We start from the raw sequence: 23,845 nt of genomic DNA, 5'->3' as shown, positions 1-23,845 counted from the left end.
ACGCGTGGCACCCGCGGTAGGATAGGCTGCATGCATCTCCTTGGTCTTGCGCCAGAGCCGTTTTCCGAGCCCAGGAGTGAGAACCGCCGACGGGGCTCTTCGACATCATCGAACGCCAACAGAGCCACACGCGCCAGCTACATGGCACACGCCCGACGGCGGGGGCGCTCTACCGCGTGGACAAGACAAGGCGTCGGGGGCACCAGGGGGAAGGGTCGCGGTCTCGCGTGGAGAAAGGCAGACATCGGTCGTCCATGGCACACCAAGATTAATAGGGAGGCTGAGGGTAAGAGGGTGGGTAAAGGGCGGAGATCTGGTCTCGCTATCTGTCGCCGTCCACGTCTGCGCGCGCGCGGCCTTCTGCCCGCGCACTTGTCTCCTCCTCCTCCTCCCTCCGCACCTGCACATATAGAAACACACCAAACGCAAACGCAGGCTTACAGGCCTAGGCCACTCGACAAACCGTGTCAGCAGCGACAGAGCCGCGCTGCGGCCGCGTCCCTCACCCCCATATCGCGGCCACCTCTGCCCTCATCGTCTGGGGATCCCTCGCCTGGCGTCGCTAGTCGGCGGGAAACATGAACATGAGGGAAGCCGGGTGGCCGGCGTGGACGCCGGTGTTCTCCCATTCAACACTCAGTGTGCCGCCGACGTGTCCCATGTAGCAGCTCCCCGCTAGATTGATCATGAGGGAGTCGGCGTTGAGGTGGGCTGGAGAGTGCATCGGCACCGTCTCGGCGTCGACGTGAATGCGGCGGCAGCTATCCTTGTACTCGGATACTTCTAAATCCCATGTTTTCGGCTGCTGCTTCGGCGATGCCAGCAGATACAGGCGGCGGCACACATCGAAGAAGCGCACCGACGTGGAGCGCGGCGAATGACTGTCGTGCGCCCTCTCTGCGTCGTCGCTGACGTTCACCGCACCAGAGCAGAGGCACGACCACAGCGGCTTCGCAAACACAACATCCGACGCTGGGTCCACAGCGGCGAGGTACAGGGCAGCGTGGGTGGCCTCTCTGTCGGCCAAAATGCGCGGCCATTCGCACAGCGCGTACACAAAGTTCACATCGTACGCCCCACTAGGCGCGATGTTGGTCGTTCGGCTGCCCGCCTCTGGAGAGACCGCTGACGGCGTGGCGTGCAGCTTGCCATTCACAAACGTCAGGTCCTTCTCATTCACAACGCGGACCGGGTACTCGACGAGCTCGCACAAATTCTGCAGGGTCCAGACAAGCTCCCGCAGCAAGCCGTCCATCGGTTGGTCATCGCTCATGACAATCGTGAAGCTAGTGCGAGGGCCGTAGACGGCCTCAACGACCTTGAGGTAGCCCGCAAAGTCCATGCGGTACTGCGTGGAGATGAAGGGGCGCATGGATGGTGTCATGAGCGCGATCGTCCCCGTCAGCTCCTGCTGCACCTTATTGAGCTGCGACAGCTCTGTCATGACGCGCGCGTTGCCGAAGTTCACTTTTGCCACGTGCCACGCCTCATCATGAGGGTTCTTGACTGGGAACTCCTCGGCAGTAGCTGGGTAGCTCACGGCGAGGGGCTCTTCGGCGACGGGGGTACTGGCGTTGGCTGTTGTCCGCGGCACCGTCCCAACGGCCGGCGCTGCCCATGTCCCTGAACGCTTGCGTGCTGCGCGAAACGCCTCCAGGGCGGCCGAGTCTGTCTCGATGTTCGGGTAGAAGCTGACGACCGCTGCCATGTGTGTCTCCCCTTTCGCGAAGTCCCGCTCCATGGCCATCACCCACTCGATTGGGATGTCAAAGTAAGTTGCCACAGCCTGACGCAGCCTATCGGGGGTCGTCTCGGTGGCATTGACGACATCTTTCTCGGCGAGCACCTTGAAGAGTGCGTCCACCTCGCGACATGCCTCCGCGCTTGCACCCGCACCCTCCGGCAGTGTGGCGTTCAGCGGATTCGTGGGTAACGCGCGAAAGGCAGGGCCGAGGCGGCCGCGACGGAAAAGAAGATGAAGTGTAAACCGCAGCACGCGTGCGGCGGCGCTTGTCGCGCCTACCAACGTTTCGGCGGTGCCGTTTCGCATGCCGTACGCATGCCTCACACACCCGCTGGGGATGTCGAAGCCGTTGTGCAGGTGGTAGTGTGTGAGGAAAGGATGGTCGTCTTGGTCGAATGGGGTCGAGCGCACCTTGATCGCGCAGGGAAGCGGCGTGAACGGCGCGTGAATCTGCTCGCGGGTCGGCGCATCAGGGTACGACAGCCAACCCGCGGCACTCGGCATCGAGCCCGGTTCCCTGATGTGCCATGTCTTGGTCGCCTCGTCGAACGTGAGCATGGCGTAACGTGCGACGCACCGCTCACCGTCGAGGTACGACTCATTCGGCGAGGTGAAAGGGCCGAAGTAGTGGTTCTGCTCTGCGATGCCGACGCGGTTATCGTCAACGAAGGATATGACACCAACGTGACCCCATGGAGTTAGTTCTGGGTGGTAAGGGTAGACGATGATGTCACCCGGCGCCGGCTTCTGCGTTGCTGTGCCGTCGTTGTGGTGGCGATGGAGAGTGTACTGCGCCCCCGTCTCCACGTGTGTGATGTGATCCATCGCGTAGATCTCGCTGGCTCTGCCACAGTTCGCAAAGACGCAGCCGGTCGTCAGCAGCAGAAAGCGGCGCGCGTACTCAACGCATTGGTAGCGAAACCCGGTGTAGATTGACGTGTCTACGTAGTTGTTCTCGCCGCTGAAGTAGCCGTCATCGCGGTTAGAGCACGCCACAACACCCCGAAAGCTGCCTTGATGCTCACCATATGGTAGCGGCGAGACCTCTGACGCGACATTGACAGTCATGACGCTAGTCAGTTTCTCCGCTTATCACCGCAAACAAAACTAAAAATGCACGGGAGCCCGTATGTTACGCTAAGATGCCTTTTCTTCGTTTTGCCTTTTTGCGTTATTGCTATTTGTTTTTTTTTTGTCCCTCAACCTTCGCAAGTGGCACGCGACGATGGCTGACGTACCCGACGCGATGAGACCCGTGTATGCGTGTTTCGCGGCTTCGAAGGAGATCTACATGAGAAACTGGCAGAGGTCAGAGTGTGCAGCGCGATGCCGACGGAATTCTGCCATGCAACAGCTCGTTTTCTCCTGCTCCTTTGCACGCGGTGTTTCGTCTGATCCGCTGACAATGAGCAATGGGCTTAAAGGCAACGAAAAAAAAATCGCTGCTCTCGCTCGCCGGATCTGAACAGATGGCTATCAAGAGACGCGCATAGAAAGACCAAGAGACCGCGCGACCTATACATGAAGGCGAGGCCGTGGAGAGGATTCGACACCCCACAGCCACCAGTGTGTGCGTACGTGAATGCCCGATAATGCTGAATAATGTCACTGTGGGAGTGTTGGTTGGCAAGATCAAGGTCGGTATGTTAAAGACAGAAGAAGTGCAGATGAGAAGAGCTATCGTTCCCTTTTTCCGACATGTCCCTCCACCGTGAGCAACTCCACACTCAGGCGCATGCACACCCACACTGCTCCTACCGCTCTTGCACTGCGGCTCAATCCTGGGTGTCTGGCACAAGCCACCTGCCGTCGAATCGGGCCATGCGACCAACCGGCTCTCCTTGTCCGCCCTTGCCCCTCCTTCGGGTGCGTGCTGAGAGACCAGCGCCACGCGGGCCCGGCTGCACTGCACGCCTCGACCCAAAGCACGCCGCGGCCCAGGGCCCTGCTCGAGGGCGGACACAGCGGCGTCAGTCGTGCGGGACAGCAGGGGGTGTGGCCTAGGCGCATGCCGGATGAGATCAAGGAGGAGGTCGGCCAGCCTCTCAGGTCAGGGCCCTCCGAGACCCTGCACCCTCCCCCGCTGCCTGCGTGCCATGTTCCACCCTCAGTCGCCCCAAGCCGCGGCATCCCATACCACGGTGTGGTGACTCCCCACATTGAGGTCTGGAGGACTCGATAATTAGATTCGGGATGCTCTCGTCATGCTTCCGGCATCTGTGCCTCATCAGCACATCCGGTCGGGATGTAAGCGACGCCGCATACTTCGCACGCACGCGCTGTGCGGGATTGATTCGTATGCATCCCTTCGCGACCTTTACGCTTCTCGCTCTTCCCTCCCCCCACCTCTGCATGCCTTGTTTGCGTGTGATGCACCATACCAGCTGTGCTTCGCAGCGCGTGCGCACAGTGCTCGCATTTTCGGGCCCTGGGGCCTGCGTCGAGACGGCGCTGTTGTCTGAGGGAATGGGCTCGCCGTCTTCATCTTCCATCTTCCACTCCCGTCCCTGTCGCCGGGGGGAGCGTGCCTGGATGACTTGCCCGCATGTGCCTCGACAGGTGGGAGATGCTGCCATGAGTGTGTGGCGGCAGGGGCACTCCACCTTCTAACGAATTCACACGCCTCTGAAAGGACTGGGTGTGTCAAGCGGAAGAAGCCCACGAAGAAACACGTGTCTGTGCACAGAGAGCTCATAACGTGCCGCTCTGAAGGCGGAACACAAAGTTGTGGGGGGTGGAGGAGGCATCCGTCGGCACCCGACGAGGGGTGGCCTGTGCAACGCAAAAAATAGATGTGTGGGTAATCAGGTCATCGCGTCCACGATCATGGCGTGAAAATGAGGGGAGAGAAGAGAAACCAAGAGCAAGAAAAGTTTCCCCCTGACGCACACACACACGCCAAGCGCAAGCGTCCCCTCGTTCAGCGAGAATAAGAGGGATGCACAGGGTCCGGAAGGGATGGTGGCGGTGGCGGTGGTGGCAAAGGGGGACGCAAGCACGGACACGCCACTGGAGAACCGGAGCGAAAGCGACAGGGTGAACCAAGAGAAAAGAGAATAAAACGGCGCAGTCTCGCTAGAATTCGATGATCCGATGTAGATATACCTAGCGAAAGAGCAAACAGAAACGAGCGACGAAGGACGTAAGAGTGTGTGCAGGAGTGGCTTTTCTATGCTTGGCGAGCAGTAGGTTCAGGTTACAGATAGACGACGCAGCACAACACAGCGCGCAGTACGTTAGAGAGGCACTGGCACCGGCAGAGGAAGAAGAAACGAACACCCCCAACCCCCAAGATAGCGCGCGCACCGAGTCGAGCGCCGTGGAAACCTGGCGAGGTGAGGCGAGGCGGGGAGATGGGGGAAGTGAACGGGGCAAGTCGAGCACCGCGGACGAAAAGTGGCGAGAGATATGTGATTAACACAAGGACGGCAAACGGTGCGCGAAGCGAGAGAAATACTCTGTTGCGAGAAGCAGCGAAGAAGGTGGTTTGCTCACAGCAATATAGCTGCACAAGCGCAAGTTACGCACAGACAAGCATTGAGTGCATGTACTTATGCGGGCATGTGTGTGTCGCAGATGGAGGATAGAAAAAAAAAATAGCAGCGCGGTGAGCAGGCAGCCAGGTACAAGCCAATCTGCACACTGGTGAAGGAGGAAGGGAGAAAGCGGCTACGAATGTGTGTACGGGTGGAGGAGACACAGAACGTGTGCGCCTCATCGGAGGCCTGTCTGAGTTTGGTGCAAAGAATCAGAGAAGATGGGACAGTAGGATGAGAAGACACAGTGCATTCTGAGGAGAAAGAGTCGAGTGAGGGAGGCGCCGGGTAGTGCACACAGAGCGGAGGAGACCGGCATCTCAGCAGAATGTCATGGGACAGCTGACACAGCAACAGAAAGAGGCACCACCAAGGTATACGCTAGCCTGGACGGACGCGCATCGTCGTGTGCATGGCGTAATGTTCGCGAGTTCTCTGTCGCGTATGTGAAGCACGCTCACTCCGCCGACGAGCGCCTGCCTCTGTGTGATGAGGGCAGCCTTGGACCTTCTCCAAAAAGGGCTTCTTCTTGTTATTTCACTGCTGCTTGGCGAATGTGGGCTGCAAAGAGCGCGTCAGTGGCTCCGTGTGTGAGTGTCTGCGCAAAACGCACGGAGCGAGGAAGAGAAAACGCAAGATCGTGCCGAAAATGGGTTCGCGTCGTTCGAGACGGGAAACGAAACAATAGAGGGAAAACAGGGGGAGCGATTTGGTGAGAGAAGTCCACTCGAGGCCCTCATCCTCTACTGTGTCGACCCCGTACACGCGACCGACTTGAACTGCACATATGAGAGAGTCAGAGTCAGAGGTAAAGGAGGCCATGCATGTCGATTAAGGGAAACGAAACAAAAAGCGGCACGATATGAGAGACGGAAAGCTCCTCATGCGAGCAAGATCCTTGTGTTCGCCGACCTTTAGGAAGGCCGATACTGCGGTCGTGTCGTATGTGTGTGTGTGTGTGGTGAGGCGTGTGGGCGGTGGATGTCGCCGCGGCCACGCTGTAGCGGGGGGTTCAACGTAGCCCAAAGAGCAGCATTACTTGTCAACTGCAGCCGGCGTTTTCTACGTCGAGTGCCCTACGCCAGCACCCGCTGCCGCAGCGCCAGCCGCACCCCCTACCACGCTCGCGGAAAAGGTAGTGGTCGCCTTCGGAACCGGTGGAGCTCCCCCGTCTCCGCCATTCTCGCTCTTGGAGCGGGCTTTGAGCAGGCTCGAGAGTGTGCGTAGCGTAGAGCTCAATGTTCGCGGGAGCTGTCGGTTCTTTGAGTGCACCACTGTTATGTCGCAGACGCAAGAGAGCACGTCGGCGCCGTGCCGCCGCCGCAGCTTATCGAGATGGATGAGGGCCTCGAACTCGCGAATGTCAAAGCGTCGGTGCCCCTCGCGGAAATTGTTGAAGATGACGAGCAGCGGAACCTCGTGGTAGTGGTTGGTGACCTCCTTCAGATACTGCCGCGCTTCGCCCAGCGCTTGCCCGTTGAGAACGTCGAGAACGAACATGAGAAAGTGAACGGTGTCGATTCGGAGTGCGTAGTAGCGCCAGTTCTTGCGAAAGCTCTCTCGACCGCCAAGCTCATTCAGTGCCCACACCCACTCATCAAAGGCGACGACTTGCTGGGAGAGGCCCACCGTCGCTACCGTCGGCCTTGCGATGCCGCGCATGGAGTTGATGATGAGCGATTTGCCGGTGTTCTCAAGGCCGAAGACAAACCCGACACGCCACGCGAGACGAGCCAGGCGGGCCTCGCGCGGCAGCAACACCGTCAGCGCTACGTCTGTGACAGAGGCAAAGTCGAAGGCATCGGACGTTGTGGAGGGAACGCGGATATGCGGCTCGCTACGGTCGGACATCGCGCCTGGTGTCACCAAAGCTGACCGGGCTGATGGGCTTTCCGCGGTGCGGGAAGCAACGATGGCGCTGGCTCTCTTGCTGTTGCTCTGTAGCCGCCGCCGCGACAAAGAGCAGCGCCTATTCCCGCGTCTCGTCACCTCGGCGCCGTTCGCAGTGCCGTTACTCACGACACTCAAGCTGGCTTCGTTCATGGCGCGGGGGCGGGGGCTGCGCGGGTATGCATTATTCTCCTCTAGAGGGTGGCCGCTGTCACTCACGTCAGCATCCATCTCCTCTTTCACCGTCCTCACCGGCTCGTGCGACTCTCTCTGGGATCCTTCCTGCTCCTCCTGCGGCGACGCTGGCTCCGTCCCCAGCCTAGGCACCTCGCGCAGCGCCACATCAATGTACTGCTCATTTGTTTGGTACTCGCAGAAGTCGCGCAGGAGCTGGCGCGCTTGCTCGAACGTCAGCAGCGACGTCGTCTCGTCGTCAACGGCGCGCACGTACATTTGACGCAGACGCTGAAGATTGATGATGAGGACGCGCGCCACATCATGCTTGCTGGGTCGCTTGTCATCGCCAAAGGCTGAAACGAAAGCGTGGATGGCGCGCATGATGTCTTCGGAGCCGATCTTTAGATCCACAGGCGCGTGGCGCTGCGAGTCGTAGATTGCGTTCACGACTCGCTGCATCGTCAGCGGCCGAATCTCAGCGCTCCGCTCGTAGGCGACCGCTTCGCCAAAGTCGGGGTCCTGCAGCATCCCGACCGACGTGCCATCCGTGTCGCTGTCGAACTCGTCCTCCACAAGCTGGCGTCGCGGGTCTGGAGTCGCGTTCTCGGGGTTCGAGAAGTAGCTCTCGCACCACGCCCCCAGCTTTGCCTCCGCCGCGTACAGAAGAACGCCATGAAAGCCCGCTCCCATCAGCGAGACCCGCGTCGTCTTGCTAGCGCTGCCCCGGTGGGCGTGGCCGAGGGCCGCCATCAAGCTCGGCATCGACTCCTCCTTGGTGCAGTAGAGCGTGTCGGTCAGTACGCCAGCCTGCAAGTTTGGCTCAAAGACGTTCGCGTCGCTGCTCACCGTATACGGCAAGAAGTTGACCACAACGGTCCCGACGCAGCTGCAGAAAGCCTTGTACAGGTAGCTGTGGTCCTCTACGTGCCCGGGGACGTCGGAGCGAGCATGACGCAGCACCTGAGCAACGTGCTGTAGCCTCGACAGGCAAACATCTTTCACGTACCGCAAAAGGTGCGGCAACTCCTCCGCACTAACCGGCGTCTTCAGGCCTGCGGCGGCGCGAAAGAGGAGATCCCACATGATGACCACCTTCACCTGTTTGTGAAAGATGCCGTTCAGCTCGGTCCGCAGAAGGCTGAGTTGCTGCTGCAGAAAGGCGTTGTAGGCCACCTCGTAGAGCTCCTCACTTAGCACATCCTTCGTCACGTGGTGCTTGCGAGGCAAGACGCGGTGGCACTTGGCCACCAGCAGGAACGCGGGCCGGCAATGCTGCTCGTACTCGGATGCGTGCAGCGTGACAATCGGCGGCGGTGCGGTCCCCTTCTCGACGACGCGTTTATCCAGCTGGATGCACAACCCTGCCACATTCTCACGGATAAACCGAATGGCAAGCGCGGCATCGGGCCCGCCACCCGCAGCGTTATTTGCCAAAGGGGGGGTCGCGGGCTGGTGAGTATGGAAGCCACCGCCTGCCGCACCGCCGAAGCCGCCAGTCGCACTCGTTGCTGCAAGGCTGCTGTTGCTGAAAACGATGCTGTCCGGCTGCACAGTTACGCCAGGAGTTGTCATCTGACGTCGCTCGCTGAACGGCGATGAGCAGCCGCCGTCGCGCGCTGGAGCAGCAGGGGAGCCCCCTGTAAAGCTCTTGGCCGTCGTCTGCGCATTCGTGTCCGCGATCAGCCGCTCCACACGCACCACGGCATCCCTGACGCTCTGCAGAGCGCGCTCGAAGAAGGTCGCCGTCACGAATCTCTGCAGAAAGGCCTCTACCTTGGCGCTGTCGCTCACGTGCTGGCCCCACTGAAACGTGATCCAGCTGCTCCGCCCCGCCGGCAGCTCGAGGTAGTCCTGGATGGCAGCGCACGCCCGCGCGCAGTTAGGCTCACTCTCGATCCAGCCCTCAATTACAGGATTGCGGAAGACGCTTGATTGCACCAGCCGAAACACCTCCTCTGGCTGCGTCACGACAAAGCTGACCCGCTCGGACTTGACTCGGAGAAGACACACGTTCATGGTCATGGTCCGCCCTTCTGGGCTGTACTTGGTTTCCTTGCGCTGGTACGGTGACTGCTCTTCCGTGATAGCGTGCACGTAGAGGATGTAGCTGCGCGGCATGTCCGCTCCTTCCTCCTTGAAGGAGCGCACAATCGCCGTGACGCTCACCAAGGCAATGTCGACAGCCTCGGCAACGTACTGCAGCAAGTCCTCCGGTACCTCAGCGAGCAGGCGTCCGCTGTCAATAGAGATGTTGACTCCGAGGGCCTCCGACACAGTTTTGGCGCGCCGCAGCACCATGCCCAGTACGTTCTTGTGCTTGTTGATGGCAGAGTAGACATCCATTATGTGCGTAATCGCCTTGGACCAGGACTCACGCTCCTCAAAGCTGCCCATGCGAAACTTGATATCGCGCGGCCCGCGTGTCTGCACCAACATCATAAAGAAGCGGTTCTGCTTATCATCGGAGTAGATGACGTTGCGGATGTCGGCGGCACGAAAGACCTCTATGGGCACGTGCTCCTGATCATTCTTGTACACCTCTAGCCAGCCGTTGCGCTCATCCACAACCCAGAAGCGCTTCTTGTAGCCTTTTAGGCTGTGCCGGCCACGACGCTCCATCTGGCATCGCAGCAGGCCCATGTGCGGCGTGGGGCCGTGCTGCGACACCAGCTCACTCACCGTCCGCTCCATTTCTTTTCACAGGTGTGGATAGGCTGGAGAGGAGCAGAGGAAGGCAAATGCAAATATGTCGGAGGCGCTTCTTAAAAAAGGAGGCTTTGCGTTGACGCGCGGCAGCGAGGACGCTAACGAGACACGGGATTTCTAACTAACGTAAAAGACAGGAAGGGGAGGGCAAGTGGTACAGAGATGTGAGGGGCAACAAAGCGAAACGGAAAACGAAGACACACACACACACACACACACGAAAAAAAAAAGTAACATCAAAAGCAGAAGGCTTTCACACATACACACAGAAGGGGGGAGAGAGAGATGGGGGTGTGGCGGCGGTGATGGCACAGCAAAGATACCAAAATAAAAGAAGGAAAACAAACAAAAAGAACGGCGAGGAAGAGCTCTGCAAGGGCAACGTGCAGTACTTGCCAAGGAAAGAGCACAGAGAGGTTCGGCAGAGGGAAAAAAAAAAGGGGGATCGCCCTTGTGGTCGCGCGTGCGAAGACGCGTACACTGAGAGAACAAGAAAGTAAGGAGGGGCTAGAAGCAACTCCGCACAAGCGCACGCATGCAGGCTCCTCTGACTGGACAAGTGAACCGGAAAGCACAGCGCAAAAGAGGTACCCCGCCAGCACCTCTGTCCAGTTCCCGCTCCGGCACACACTCTGCACGCTACAGCGAAGAGAGGAATGAGCACTAGCCAGTAGAGTGGCGCACCTGGCGTTCGCGGGAGTGAAATGGAGAGAGACGCATACGCACCCAAACACACACGCACACAACGAGACAGTGAGGGAAGAGAGAGAGAGAAGCAGTAAAGTAGTGGACCCACATAAGCCCAGGCGCCTGCGTCCGCTTCCCTCTCTCTCCTCCGCTGATGACAGTGGCACTGACGCAGAGACGTTTGCCTCCATGAAAGAAGCAAATGGCCTCCTGCCACGCGATGGTGGGCTGTTGCCCAACAAGTCCACACAAGAACCAGTGAAGCGAAGAGGAGCCGCTTCGCATGGCCACCCACCGACAAGCGTCAAGGAACTATGGGAGCGGCGATGGTGGCTGTCGATCAACACCCGACCGAAAACAGCACGATGAAGGGATGCCAGACTTCTTCTTTTGTGTGTGTCTCCGTTTCGGTATTTAAGAAACCTCTGACCTACTCACCAGCACGCATGATGGTGGTGCAGCTACACAACGACGCTGGCCTACTTGCTGCGAGCCGATTCACCAAACAACACGGCACACCTACACGCGCACAAGCCAACACACTCAGCCATCGGCGCAGACGCGACTCTTCAGAGTAAACTGTGGCATTAATAAGCCTGCAGCAGCCCATCCCCTCCCTGCCATCTCTCTCTTGCCTTGACGCTTTCACTACGGCCGCGCTTTGAAGAGTCGTGTGCGGCGCTTCACCGGTTTCTCCATCGCCGCCGCAACAGCCTCCAGTGACCCACCATGGGTGAGCTCAAACTTGCTCCACTCCTCGAGTAGCGGCGACAGCAGCAGCTCACCCCATTCGCGTGCTCTCTGCACGGCGTCAAACTGCGTTGTCTGCTCTGTCCAGCCAAGGGATCGGCGAATAGCGTGACGCTCCGCCTCCACCATTGACTTGAGCATCTCACGGAGAGCCGCTGTGGCACCCTCTGATGCGCCCTGGCCTATCTTGATAGCACTCATTCGCTCCATATACCCCGCCACCGCCTCCACGGCCTCCGACCAGCGCGCCGTAGCAGGAGTGAGGGATGAGGGCAACGTCTTTGGCGCGGCGCCAGCAAGCACACCAGAACCGCTGCCTTCACCTGCCTCAAAGTACCGCGAAAACCACGCCACCGCCTCGTGCCGGTAAGCGTTCCAGACGTCCTGCAGCAGAGTGGCGTACAAGTGCAGCAGCTCCTCCTGCAGCGTCGCCAGCTCGACCCGAGCCGTCTCTGCGCCCGCGGCACACCCCTTGCGCCGCGACGCCTGTCGCTGCAGGGCACGCGCGCGCCGCGTGTGAAGATGAATCCGGTGTGCCCAGGCAGCGTCCACATGGCCAAGGAGGTCGTAGCGCTGCGCAAAGGACCGAACCCGTTCAGCCTCATCATTGAAGGTGCGGATGCAGGCGCCGTACAGCGCGTCGGCACGGAGGATCTCCTGCTGCTGCTCCTCCAGCTTCGCGTATCGGAGCCACCACTGCACGTCGAACGGGAAGGCTTGGATGGCGTTCTGGTAATCTGTGCGCAGCTCCGCCACGTACGGCGCGCATGCTTCCTCCACCTCCTGCGCCGACGGCGGCGTGGTCTCGTGCGCTGCGGCGTGCATTGCCTCGATTACATTGTCCCGCTGTCGCTCCCCAAACTGGATTGCCTCTTCAAAGAGGCGCACATCCTTTGTAACCTGCGACCCGGCGCGGAGAAGCCGGCGCGCCTGTGCGGTAGCGCCGTGGCGCTCCTCCATCGCCGCCGCCTCCACCCACAGCCGCGGGCATAGGGCCGCTTCAAAGGGAAAATTCTTGATTTCCTGCGCGAGGGTGCGCCGTGCCGCATCCAGCTCGCCGTCATCCTCACAGGCGCGTGCGTACTCCATGACCAGAACAGCACGTTGCTGGGCGCCATAAGGGTCGCGGGAAGGGATCTGGAGCGCGCGCTCAAGCACCTGCCGCGACGGAGAGGCGGCAGCGGCCGGGGAGGTGACAAGTGCTGTCGACGCCAGTGCAGCATTTCCGCCCACCACCGCTTCCGGCATTTTGTTGATTGAGCCGCTTGCGCGCAGTCGACTTTCACGCTCTTGGTCGCGGTAGAGCGAGTACAGCGTCAGATAGGCGTCAAAGTCACTCGTATTCTTGCGGAGGCGCTCTTCGTACAACTGAATGGTGCGCAATCGCGCTACCTGCTCAGAGTGCTCACCGTCTCCGTACAGGCGCTCGAAGCGACTGTAGGACGCCAGCACCTTCTCTAATAACAGTGGGTGGTCAGCAACGTGCTCGAGTGCGTTGTGGAAGACATTGCGCGCCTGAACGGCGCTCCCGGCGGCGACGTGCGCCTCCGCCAGCGCAAGCGGCACGCGACACTCCTCCAGCCCCCAAAGGTCCTCGTCGGGAAGTGCGCGCATGGCTGTTTCAAGTACCTTCACGGCTCGCTCGTGATCGCCGAAAACCTGCTGTTCTGTGGCTCCGTACAGCAGCCAGCTTGCCGTCGTGTTGAAGCGTTCGACGCAGCGACGAAGAATGTCACGGCATCCTGCTTGGCGCCGCTGCTGCGCCTCGTAGAGGGCGGCAAGCGCGTATGCGCACGGCGGCACCGCGTCCCCGGCAAGCCATCGATGAAAAACATCTCGCACCCGCTGATCCTGGCCCGCCGCCTGCTCCATGGCGAGGTACTTTACCCACAAGTCCACACTCGACGGCAGCGCCGTCACGCCGCGGCTCCACACTTGACGAGCATGTTCTGCGAACCCGTTCGACTCCTCCAGCTCCGCGTAGTCCCTCCATAGGTTTGCATTCTCGCCGTGCACGGGAACCGCGCGCTCCATGACGGCCCGCATGCGGTCAAAGTCACGCTGCTGCGCCTCCCAACGTGCGTAGCGGATCCAGTTGCCGATCGCCTTAAACCCGCGCCGCACACTCTCCTCCAGCTCTGCGCGCCGCTTCTGGCGATACAACGCAAGTTCCTCTCGGCTGTGAATCATCACCCGGGCCCCGGCGCCAGACTGGTTCGGGGAGTGGAACTTTTGCATCGCCACAGCGTCCCGGAAGAGCTTCTGAATGCTCACCTGCTCCTCCGCTTGACGACCGTCTCGGTACACGTCACGGCGGCGCATGGCGGCCGCAGCAGGGCCGAGGCGGCGATTATCCTGGCGTGAGCGCTTCATCTCGGCGTCCGCCCAGCTACACTGGGAAAAGCACGAAGGAGAGAAACAATAAAACAGCAATGGAAAACGTCACCGCGAAGGTGAACGCTCGCGTGCACTGTTCCACTACTCAGGGGAGACGTGAGAAGATGATGGCAGAAAGGCAAGCGTCAGCGACGCAAGCAAAGAGAGATGCACACGTGTGCGGGGAGCAGCGATGAGCCCTGAAATCAACGCTTGTGAGTCAATCAAATCGCCACCCAGACGCTGGTGACTACAACGACAGCGGACACCAGCAGCACGGTCTCTCTGTGTATAGCTTAGACACGACAAGGCGGCCAGTGCAGCTCACATCCAACCACGAGACTATCTTTTTGTCTTCTTTGATCGCTCTTGTCCAGAAAGCAAGCGACTAAAGAGCGTGTGCACTTCCGCGCACGCGTGTGTGCGTGTGTGTGTGTGTGTGTGTGTGTGTGTCGGTAAGCCTATCGTTCTTGACCGTTTTAGCCACGCGCCCACCGACAAGTCCTTTAGTATTCTCGCGTGCCTCTGCAGGTGTCTGATGCTCTCCGTTCCACTGGAGGGGGAAGGAAGAGCTGCAACCGATGTTCACTGACGCTCCCTCTGAAATGGCAGACAAGCCGTTTGCCTGTCTTTGTGTGGGCGTCGGCGGGTGCATGAGATAGAGATGCGAAAAGTGTCCGTTGCACGTTGCGCAGTGCACACGCACGCATATGTAAAGGGCAGATCATTGCCGAAAGAGAATCGAGGGAAGGCAAAGGGAAGCATAAGTAGTCGACGAGAGCGCGTATGTGCGAGTACATGTCTGTGTACATTTGTGTCTCAGCAGTGAGAAAACCCGCGCATAAGAGGCATTCGCCCGTGAAGCCGCAATATGGAGATGGGCTGCGGGAGATAGAGAGGCACACGGAAGCCTGGGAAGGCTGGAGTGATGCCAAGCTGCATCGTCGCGCGAGCAGGCGTTCACACGCAACGACGTAGCACAGTGAAGTCAGATGATCAGTTGCGCTCTCACTGAGACACGGCGTGTGCAAGGATGGCACATTATACACTCACGCCTACTCATACTTGGGATGACGGGTCGATATGTCCTAGGGATGAGTTGCCGCTATTCCGATGTTAAACCGAAAACAGAAAAAGACACGGAAAGAAGAAAAGACCAATCAAACACAAGATGTACGTCAGCACATGCACACTGCGACACCAGAAGTGTCATTACAGTCGCCAATCGCCACGCGCACGCTCACGCACACGCACACAGACACACACAGACAGACAGCCGGTCTCTATATGAATTACGGTCAAGAAACAAACAAGAAACGCGAAAAGAATAATAATAAAAAAAAAGGATTAGGCAACCTGGGACAACAAGAAGAGTGGCGGGGGTGGACTCTGTGATAGTGGCGAGGAAAAGATGCATCGCTCCTTCCTCCTCGCGCTCGGCCTTGCCCCGAAACTGCTTCACGCACAGACACGCACGACACAGACGCGCATCTGCATACTACCCATGCTATGACAGCGACGAGACCAAGCTTCATCGACGAATACGAGTCTGAGAAAGTATCGCGGGCAGTTGGGAAGGTGGAGAAGCAAGTCCCCGCTCTCTTCCCTTCCACCGCTGCAAGGCGCATCCTTGCACTAATGGCGGCCGCAAATGCCATCTTTTTTGTTGTTTTGTTTGGGCTTGGCGCTCAGCAGCCGCAGCCCAATCGTCAGCTACAAGGTCGCCCCATGAGGTCCTGGAACTCACGCACCGTCGCCTCACCGCGCACGACCAGGTTGAGGGAGGCTCGGTAGGCTGGAATCCTCAACAGCTCGTTCGCACACACCGCCATCGGATCCAGCGCGCCAGCCGTGAAAGCAGAAAACGTCCTGCGCGCGGCCGACGAGGCAGCCGACACGGTTCCGGCCACGACAACCCCAGCATGCATCTGGGCCGCATCCTCCTCCGCCATGACCTCGCCGGCGCCCATGATTGCGCCGACAGTACGCTGGTATAGAGCAGCAGCAGAAGCGCAGCGCGGCTGACGCTCAGCGGCCATGTCAATGCCGATTCGAGCCGCCGCGCACCAGGCCCGCCACACGTTGCACCTTATGTCCTCTAGGTGCATCTCGCCTCGCTTCTCTGCGTCGCGGCCGGCAGCAGTGGCCCCAGCCTCGCGGTTCGAGGAAGACGACGGCAACTCATCTGCTTCCTCTTTGTCGTCCCCGTCTTCCTCGTTGCGCCGCTGCCCCAGCTCAACCGCTTCTGCCTTCCTGCGCAGTATCAGCGCGACATGGAACAGCGTCGTCATGGCAGTGTAGGCGTCAGCCGCCCGATGAGCCGCAAGCAGCGCGGTTGGCACTTGCGAGTAGGCGTACGTCAACGCTGCGGTGACGGTGCGCACGTACGCGTAGAACTGGTTCTCGAGGTTGGAGATTTCCCCGCAGTAGCCGATGAGCTCCGCCCACGCCGCGGTTAGCTCAGCGTGCACGCCCTCAGCCGCAGCGACTTCATCGCTGCCGTAATCTCGCGAAGCGCGCAGTAGGTCCACCGCCCACTCAACCAGCACCGTGCAGGGGTCATATACAGCTGACAGACATGCGAAGCGAAAGGCCTGCGGCCAAAGGCGCGCCTGCATGAGCGCGGCCACAAGCTTCTCCACGCCGGCCTGGTAGGCGTCCGCCGGGGCACCCTCGACCCACAGATCCGTGCAGTCCAGCGTGCAGCCGCGACGCCACAGCTGGCGTTCGCAGTGGGCCTGATACAGGCGGCGGCGCAAGCAGGGAATGTCTGCGCGCGTCAGCCAGCGAGGGCCACGCGCCGTCGCACCGAGAGTGGGTGAATTGAGGTCAATGGGAGCTGAGGATGCCGAGGTTGACGGCTGCCACGAATACCCTAGCGATAGCGGCGAGCCCACCATAAGCGCCGGGTCGTGAGACGTGCCTTGGGGTGCAGCCTGGCCGGTCTCACCTTGCTCTCCAGCTGCCGTCTCTGGCACAGGCGCAGAGGGCGCGATCATTTCCGCCGCGTGCAGCGCAAGCCCGGCCAGCTCGCTCACCGAGATCCCGGCTGACGCGCTGCGGCGCAGCGGCGAGCAGCGGATGAGCGTGGCCAGGCTCGACATGAGCCGTGCGCACTGGGCGTAGTCGTGGCGGTTCATCAAATAGCGATGCAAACCCATGATGGCACGGTATCGCAGCGCCTCGGTCGCCTCTGTAGCGCTCTTGGTCGGTAGGCGCGCAATGTAGTTGTACCACCGCAGAATCAGCGACTCCTCGAGCTGCGCCGCGCCAATCGTGGTGGCGCGCAGCAGCGCATTCATGTTCGCCTGCGACGCGCAAGCAACTTCGACAACGTGGCCGAGAATCACCTGCAACAGCTCTGCGTATGACGGCAGGCATTTGTGGCGTGTTATAAGGTCAAGTGCCGTCTGCATATCATGGAAGCCGCACGCAACATCACCCTCTGACACCCTCGCGAAAGCGCTCGCCAGCAGTGCATCTACCTGCAGCTCCTCCAGAGCATGGCGCAGCTGTGAAAAGGGGGCTTGCGTCGGCGTGGACGCAGTGACGGAAGCGCACCTGTGCATCCGCTCCACCGCCTCGATGCACGTCGCGAGGTTGGTGTACAGGTACCTGTGAGTGACACAGTGGCTCAAAGTCGTATGCAGCGATCCGACCGTGATGGTGCGACGCAGCACACCGACGGCGTAGAGCTTCGGCCCCAGAGTTGGGTCGGCCGCAAGGAACGCAGCTACGTCGTCAAGGGAGAGTTGAAGGAACGCGGAGCCGGGGCCGGAGACGTCCGTAAGCAGCAAACCTTCCAGCAAAAGCGCCGTCGTGACGTCGCCTGGTGCCTCTCTAGCCAGTGCTTGACACACACGCTCGCAAAGCGCGACCGCACGCTCGGACTGCGTAGAAATCGCAGTTGTCTCCAGCAGCGACAGCAGCTGGTAGTGCTGCAGGAGAGGGAAGCGGTGGGCAAGCTGCTTCACCCAGACTGCACACGCGCGCGCCGTGGAGGGAGTGCCGCAGCGGAGCAGACGGTTCGCCACCTGTATCATGGAGAGCGTGCTCGGCCCCCAGCCACAGGCAACAGAGTCGTCGTCGCAAGCCGCTGTATCGGTCAGGGTTGGCAGCAATGCCGCCACGATCGCGTTAGAAGATGGCTGACTGACGCTATCGTCGACAAGGGCAAGCTGAACAAGATCGGCACCGGCGGCGGGCACAGCATGGTAAGCGGCCACCAGCACTTCCAGGGCTGTGATGAGCCGGTGCGACACCCAATCCGCCGTGCTTAGTGCGTCGTCCTCGCCAGTCGAGGACAGCGCGTGTGCGACAGAGTAGGTGCTCTGCCAGCCCAGATACGTGGTTGTGAGAAAGGTGATCCGAGAGAGCAGCTCGCCGAGGGTGGCGTGCGTTGCGTAGAGGCGGCTGAAGCGGTAAAGCGCGTGTGCTGTCTCGCCAGCTGCAGCCGTCGAAGGCGGCAGCAGCGCCATACGAATGGCTGCGTGCACAGAGGCTTTCGTTGCAGCCGCGTTGCGCTGCAGCGCCGCTGCGTACCCGCTAAGGTGCGCCTCACTTAGAAAGCGTGGTAGCGAGGAGAGCCGTGCTATGGGGGTAGTGGCGAGAAGGACATCCTGCAGTAGATCCGACATGAGCCGCGATCCATGCGGGCACGCTTGAAGAACGCTGACGCCTTCCCAGTAGAGAGCAAACCCATCCGTGTCGTCTGCAGTGGACGGCACAGCAGCGCCCGGCAGGAGCAACGATGCCTCGAACAGCGGTACGTAGTGCACGCGATGCGACGGCAAAAGTGCGCCGCCAACGTACGTGGCGATGGCGTCATCGCCAACCATGTCGTGCGCCATGGCGTAGACGTCCTCTTCATCTACGCCGACCACCACTCGCTCGTTCGCCAGCCGCATCGCATCCGGGGCAGCCTCCTCCAGCGCGTACAGCCGGCACATCTGCGGGCCGCGCTCCACCATTAGCACCGCGTTATCCTGCGCGACGACGCTCTGCATGCGCGCACCCTGGCAGAGATATCCGTGCATGCGACCTGTGCGCAGCAGGTCACCAAACGCGGCGCCACCTGTCGCCTCCATCACCTGCACCACCGTTGCCACTCCGTCCTCGGAAGCCTGGTCGCCACGCAGCGTCAGTGCGGCGAGAGTGCGGGTGCACAGCAAGTGCCCATCCTCCTCCGTACCGACGTCGCTCACGAGGATCATTTTTCGCCCGTCTGATGTCACTGCACACGCGAGTGGAAAGCTGGATTGCGTCGGCGGCGCCACGCTCAGCGTGCAGTGCTGCGCCAGAACCTCGCCAGCGTCGCTAGCTTCCTCAAGCCCGACGATCCTCGACGACGACGGCGCCAGGGGCGGGAGTGCGCTCCAGAAGCACGCACGCCCCCCTCCACCGCTACAGCACGAGACGACGTGCAGCAGCTGTGTTGTGGAGCACTGCGTGGCCCACTGTGCGAGAGGCCCTGGCGGTAGTGCGCAGAGCGCGCTCTTCCCTCCCGGTGCTTTCGCCCCACGACCTGAGAAGTTACCATCGATGGGGCGGAGTATCGCCTGGGGCAGTATTCCAATCGGGTAAGCCCGGGCCAACTTCAGGGTGCCGCTGGCCGTATCATACACCTCCAACTGGCCGTTCCATCGGGTCAGCGCAACAAACCGGCTTTGCTGGACGGCCGTGACAGCAGCGTAAAGTCGCTTCTTGACGACGGCAGGCAGCGCCACGTCTAGCACGCCAGAGGCGGCCCCGTCGCTGCCATCGGCAGCATTCGCCCCTGCGCGACCGCCGCCACCCAGCAGCCGGCGAATCCACGTAGAACCACGAGGTGAAGTGCTCCCCTCCTCCGCGCCAGAATCAGCGAAGGATGGCGCGTTCGACGCAGCCGGGCTCGCCAGTCGCTGGAGATCGGCGACAACACTGCGCGTGTCGAGCAGCCGCACCTCCTCGTTGCCGTCACAGAAGGACCGGAGCATGTTGCGCCGGTACTCGTCTCGAAATCCACTGACGGCGGTGGTGCCATCCGCGAACAGCTCCGCGCGCCAGACACGGGAGCCATCGGTGAGAACAACGATGGAAACGGTGCGCTGCGTTGCATCGTCGGGCAGCGCCGCAACGACGCAGGCAGCACTTCCGCTGCCGGCTAAGGCACTCTGGAAGAAAGAGCTCGGGACCCGAGACAGTGGTGCGCACTGAACAACTCGCTCATCTGGGTAGAGCAGGAGATTGCTGTGGCCGGTGTTGTCTGCCTCACGCTGCACAGTCACGTGCGCAAAACCGGGGCACAGCGCCTCCTCTTCGCCCTCTCCGGAAACGCCGCGCTGAACCCAAACGACCGCAACACCATTATCGCCCATGTAACTGCGAGTCACGCCACACGTCACGAGGTCGCTGGGAGAGGCAACAGGCAGCTCAACGGTCAAGAGGCGAGATTGGCAGCTTCGAGCGGCTTTGCTGCTTTGCGTATTGTTCACGACGAGCAGCTGAACCACACTCACATCGGCGTCCAGCCACCAGAGCAGTGCGGCTTGAAGAGACGGCAACGCCACCTCGCCGCGGCAGCTGAAGGTGCAGCCGTGCGCCGGCACGAGGCCGCCACCGTCATGCAGGCGCGCTACACCGTCGTGCGCCGCCGAGCCTGCAAGGCTGGTGCTCGACAGGATGTGCCTGGTCGCACTCGACTCATGGGAGGCCCCCGCTTGCTGACGCACGCGCGCCCGAAATGCCGTACTGACGCGCGACTCGTCGAAAAACAGCGTCCCCAGCATTGTGTGTGTGTGTGTGTGTGTGTGTGTGTGTGTGTGTGTGTGCGTGCCGGTAATATGTAGAGTAAGTGTCTTCGACACCATGCGGCGGCTTCCACTGTGTTCAAAACGATCACTTACTTGCTCTCCTCTTTCAGTTTTTGTTGTTTCTTTGACACCACACTGGCAGGCGCGGTGTGGTACGCGCGAAGCGGATGGTAGATGTTTTGTTGTGGGTGTTGCCGTGTGCGGTATACATGCAAAAAGGCACACGATGCCGCGCCAGCGAAGAAAAGAGAAACGTTAACCACAAGAAAGGCAGAGAAGAGAGGATGAGTGAGGCGAAAGAAAGAGCTGAGCCTGAGCTCCCCGCCCGGTTGTCCAAAAGAGAGCAGAGGCCGTCGGCATAGGCGTGAGCCACATGCTCCAGAACATGATACGCATGCGCGCAAGTGCCAGCGGTGACGCGCAGAGCCCTTCGTAATTTGTGCGATGAGCGAGGAGCCCTGGACGGGTCCGAAACCTCTGCCTTCTGCGCCTTTGCATGTGCGTAAGTGGGTGTGGGTGTGGGTGTGCAACAGGTTCGCCCCGCCATACGCACCCCTCCCCCATCACACCGTAAGCGTGGCTGTGCGCAAAAGCGCTGGTGGTGTGGAGAGCGCGGCAGAGAGCGATGAGCGACTTGAGGGAAAAACGATTCGACGGATATGCCCTTCGGTTCTTCGGCGGAGCCGCACCATCCTGCGCCTCCCTGTGTGGGTCTGCATCGTTTCTCTTTTGTTGGCTCTGTTTCCGGCATGGGCATGATACGGAGCGAAACACTTGCCAAACAGAGCCACAAGAGGGGCGTGGAAACAGAGTGAGAAATAACCAAAAAAAAAACAGCTGTACATCGTCGCAGCGCACATGTCCGTGCTCATAGGCGTGAGCAGAAAGCGGGCAAAGAAGCGTGAAGGGAAAACAAACTATACAGAGGTCGACGAACATAAGGCACGGGAACAGGCCAGTTCATCAGCGCGCGAGGACACCAGCAAGACAATCAAGCAAAAAAGAAAAATGCGGTGCTGTATGACCCTACATTTAGTGGCCAAACCCGTGGCACTCTCCGCTTTCCCTTTCGATCTCTCTTTCCGGAGAAAGCGATTCATGGGCGAAAGCACTCGCAGCCGGGTGCCTCAGCATCTGTGTGGAGGACGGCCATTTCAAGCCTGCCGGAAACGCGGCAAACTCAAAAGAAAAACGAAAAGCAAACAAAAAAAATCAGAACCCACAGCGAACGTCTAAGTAGAGGTGGAACTTAAAAACCACACATCATCATCATGGTATCGGCAGCATGGTGGATATCCAATTGAGCAATACCCGTGTTAGGGCAAGAACACCAGAGAGAGAACGAAAGGTCGGCAGAAACCCAAGTCCACTAATAGCGCATAATTGGCCCTGCTTGAGATGGCGCAACACACACGCGCACTCCCACGCGCTCGCTACATCGTGCTTCCGTCGTGAACCGACGCGGAGGCCCCATCCGGCGGGCCCTGCGAGGCGCGGAGCTCGTAGGCCTGGCGTCGCTGCACCATGGTGCCAAAGGCGCCAGAGCCGGCGCTTTCGACCAGCACCGCCGTCCCACTGTTATCCGTTTTCATATTGCACGCGTGCTTCAGCAGTAGCGTGCCGGTCTTGTTGCGAACGATGTTCTGCTGCGACTCCATGGAACGGCGGGCGTTTATATAGCGCTGCAAGAGCACATCAAGCTCCTGCTTGCGGTACCGCTCAAGATACAGTCGGCGGCTCTCCACCTTCGTGCGCAGCGCGTATAACTCTTGCTGATGGCGATGGCGCGCAGCGTACTCGCGGCGCTCAAACAGACTCATACGGGCAGCCTCGAAGCGCTCAATGTCCCCCACCTCGATCGCTTCGGCATGCGCCTTTTGCGCCTGTGCCGCCACGTAGTCGCGCTGCTTGGCTAGTGTCTGCTGCTTCAGGCGAGACTCGAGCAGCGAGCGGCTGTACCTGAGAAGACGAGGCTGGAAGTTTCGCATCTCTTCCTGAAAGCGAATGAGTTCTTCGTTTTGCCGCTCCAGCAGCGCCAGCTCAGCATCCAGCTGCTCCTCCTCAAATGCGTCGATGCGGGCGTTCCAGGAGTGGTGAAACTCGCGAAACTCTTGGCGGTGCGCCTCCTCGAGAATTCGGCGCTCCTCCATCTGCTGTTCCGTGATGCCGCGCACATGCCGGCTCTCCTCCTCAAGCCGCAGATTCCTCAGCACCTGCTGCACAAGGTAAGCTTCGCGGTACATCGCGCGCGCTTCGCACGCAGTACGGTACGACTGCAGAACCTCGATATGATCGCCCATGCTCGGCTCCAAGTCTTCATCCCGCGTCGCGATACTTTCCAACGCCATGCGGGCCCGCCGCTCCACCGCGTCAAACTCCTCGTCGCGCGGACGATCCAGTGGCGCTGCCGGGTGCGACGAATATGAGTTTAGCGTGCCATCAGGAGCGCCGTTCCCCCTCCGGCTTTGATCGCCACGCGAGGCGGCTCCAGCGCCGTGCGGCGGCACAGAGCTACTAAGGGTTGACGCGGATGTTCTGATGCTTTTGCCTGCGTACGCCGATTGTAAGGACCGTTGCTGCTGAGAGGCGCCACCGGGCGCCATGGAAGACTTCTGCCCAGGGCGCTTGTACGGCACCAGTACACTCATGGTGCCGGGTGTCGAAACACGCGATGCAGCGCGCGAGAACGAGGCGTCAGGATCTGTAGAGATGGTGGTCGTGGAGTTCATGGCTGTTGACGTTTCCGTGAAAAAAAAAGCAGAGGTGTTTTCTCTTCTTCCACGATCATCCGTTTTGTTTGCTTTCTGCGCGCAAGTGTGTGGGCGGGTGCGATGCGCGGTCAGCATGAGGAGCGCAGCTGTATGCAACGCCGGTGATGGTTTCGGTTGCCGAGTGAGGAAGCGGGGGACAGAAGAGAGGATGGAAACAGGAAGGGCACACGAGTGAGACGATAAACACCAAATACAACAAGGTTCGCAGGTGAGTGAGAATGCTGCATCAGAGACCTCTCCCACCTTTGCACGTTTACGTGTGTGGCAGCGCGTCTTATCGTTACGGTATCTTTTTCTGTCTTCTTGGAAGCTCTCAACAGCGGTAGGGGTAGAGTGGATTGACTGCTATGTGGGGGGATGATACGGGAAACGGAATCGGGGTGGGCTACGTGTACGAGAAGGCCGTGGATAGCGGCA

The 23,845-nt window shown here is 60.2% G+C and overlaps 5 protein-coding genes across 5 annotated transcripts; all 5 read right to left on the bottom strand.

The window, feature by feature from the left end:
* Window positions 1-562: 562 nt before the first annotated feature.
* Window positions 563-2,812, bottom strand: LINJ_36_4510 (trypanothione synthetase-like protein; the record flags this gene model as incomplete). Its single annotated transcript, XM_001469976.1, has 1 exon — window positions 563-2,812. The coding sequence occupies one exon, from the start codon at window positions 2,810-2,812 to the stop codon at window positions 563-565; it is 2,250 nt and encodes a 749-aa protein (XP_001470013.1).
* Window positions 2,813-6,342: 3,530 nt separating this feature from the next.
* LINJ_36_4500 (conserved hypothetical protein) lies at window positions 6,343-10,038 on the bottom strand (the record flags this gene model as incomplete). Its single annotated transcript, XM_001469977.1, has 1 exon — window positions 6,343-10,038. One exon carries the CDS (start codon window positions 10,036-10,038, stop codon window positions 6,343-6,345), a length of 3,696 nt encoding a protein of 1,231 aa, XP_001470014.1.
* Window positions 10,039-11,388: 1,350 nt separating this feature from the next.
* LINJ_36_4490 (conserved hypothetical protein) lies at window positions 11,389-13,863 on the bottom strand (the record flags this gene model as incomplete). The annotated part of the gene is made up of 1 exon (XM_001469978.1): window positions 11,389-13,863. One exon carries the CDS (start codon window positions 13,861-13,863, stop codon window positions 11,389-11,391), a length of 2,475 nt encoding a protein of 824 aa, XP_001470015.1.
* A 1,712-nt stretch (window positions 13,864-15,575) lies between these two features.
* LINJ_36_4480 (conserved hypothetical protein) lies at window positions 15,576-20,714 on the bottom strand (the record flags this gene model as incomplete). The annotated part of the gene is made up of 1 exon (XM_001469979.1): window positions 15,576-20,714. One exon carries the CDS (start codon window positions 20,712-20,714, stop codon window positions 15,576-15,578), a length of 5,139 nt encoding a protein of 1,712 aa, XP_001470016.1.
* A 1,376-nt stretch (window positions 20,715-22,090) lies between these two features.
* On the bottom strand, window positions 22,091-23,386 carry LINJ_36_4470 (conserved hypothetical protein; the record flags this gene model as incomplete). The annotated part of the gene is made up of 1 exon (XM_001469980.1): window positions 22,091-23,386. One exon carries the CDS (start codon window positions 23,384-23,386, stop codon window positions 22,091-22,093), a length of 1,296 nt encoding a protein of 431 aa, XP_001470017.1.
* Between the last annotated feature and the right edge of the window lie 459 nt (window positions 23,387-23,845).

Source organism: Leishmania infantum, chromosome 36 (assembly GCF_000002875.2).
Source record: "Leishmania infantum JPCM5 genome chromosome 36".
NCBI lineage: Eukaryota > Euglenozoa > Kinetoplastea > Trypanosomatida > Trypanosomatidae > Leishmania > Leishmania infantum.
This window is presented reverse-complemented; position numbering and strand designations above follow the sequence as displayed.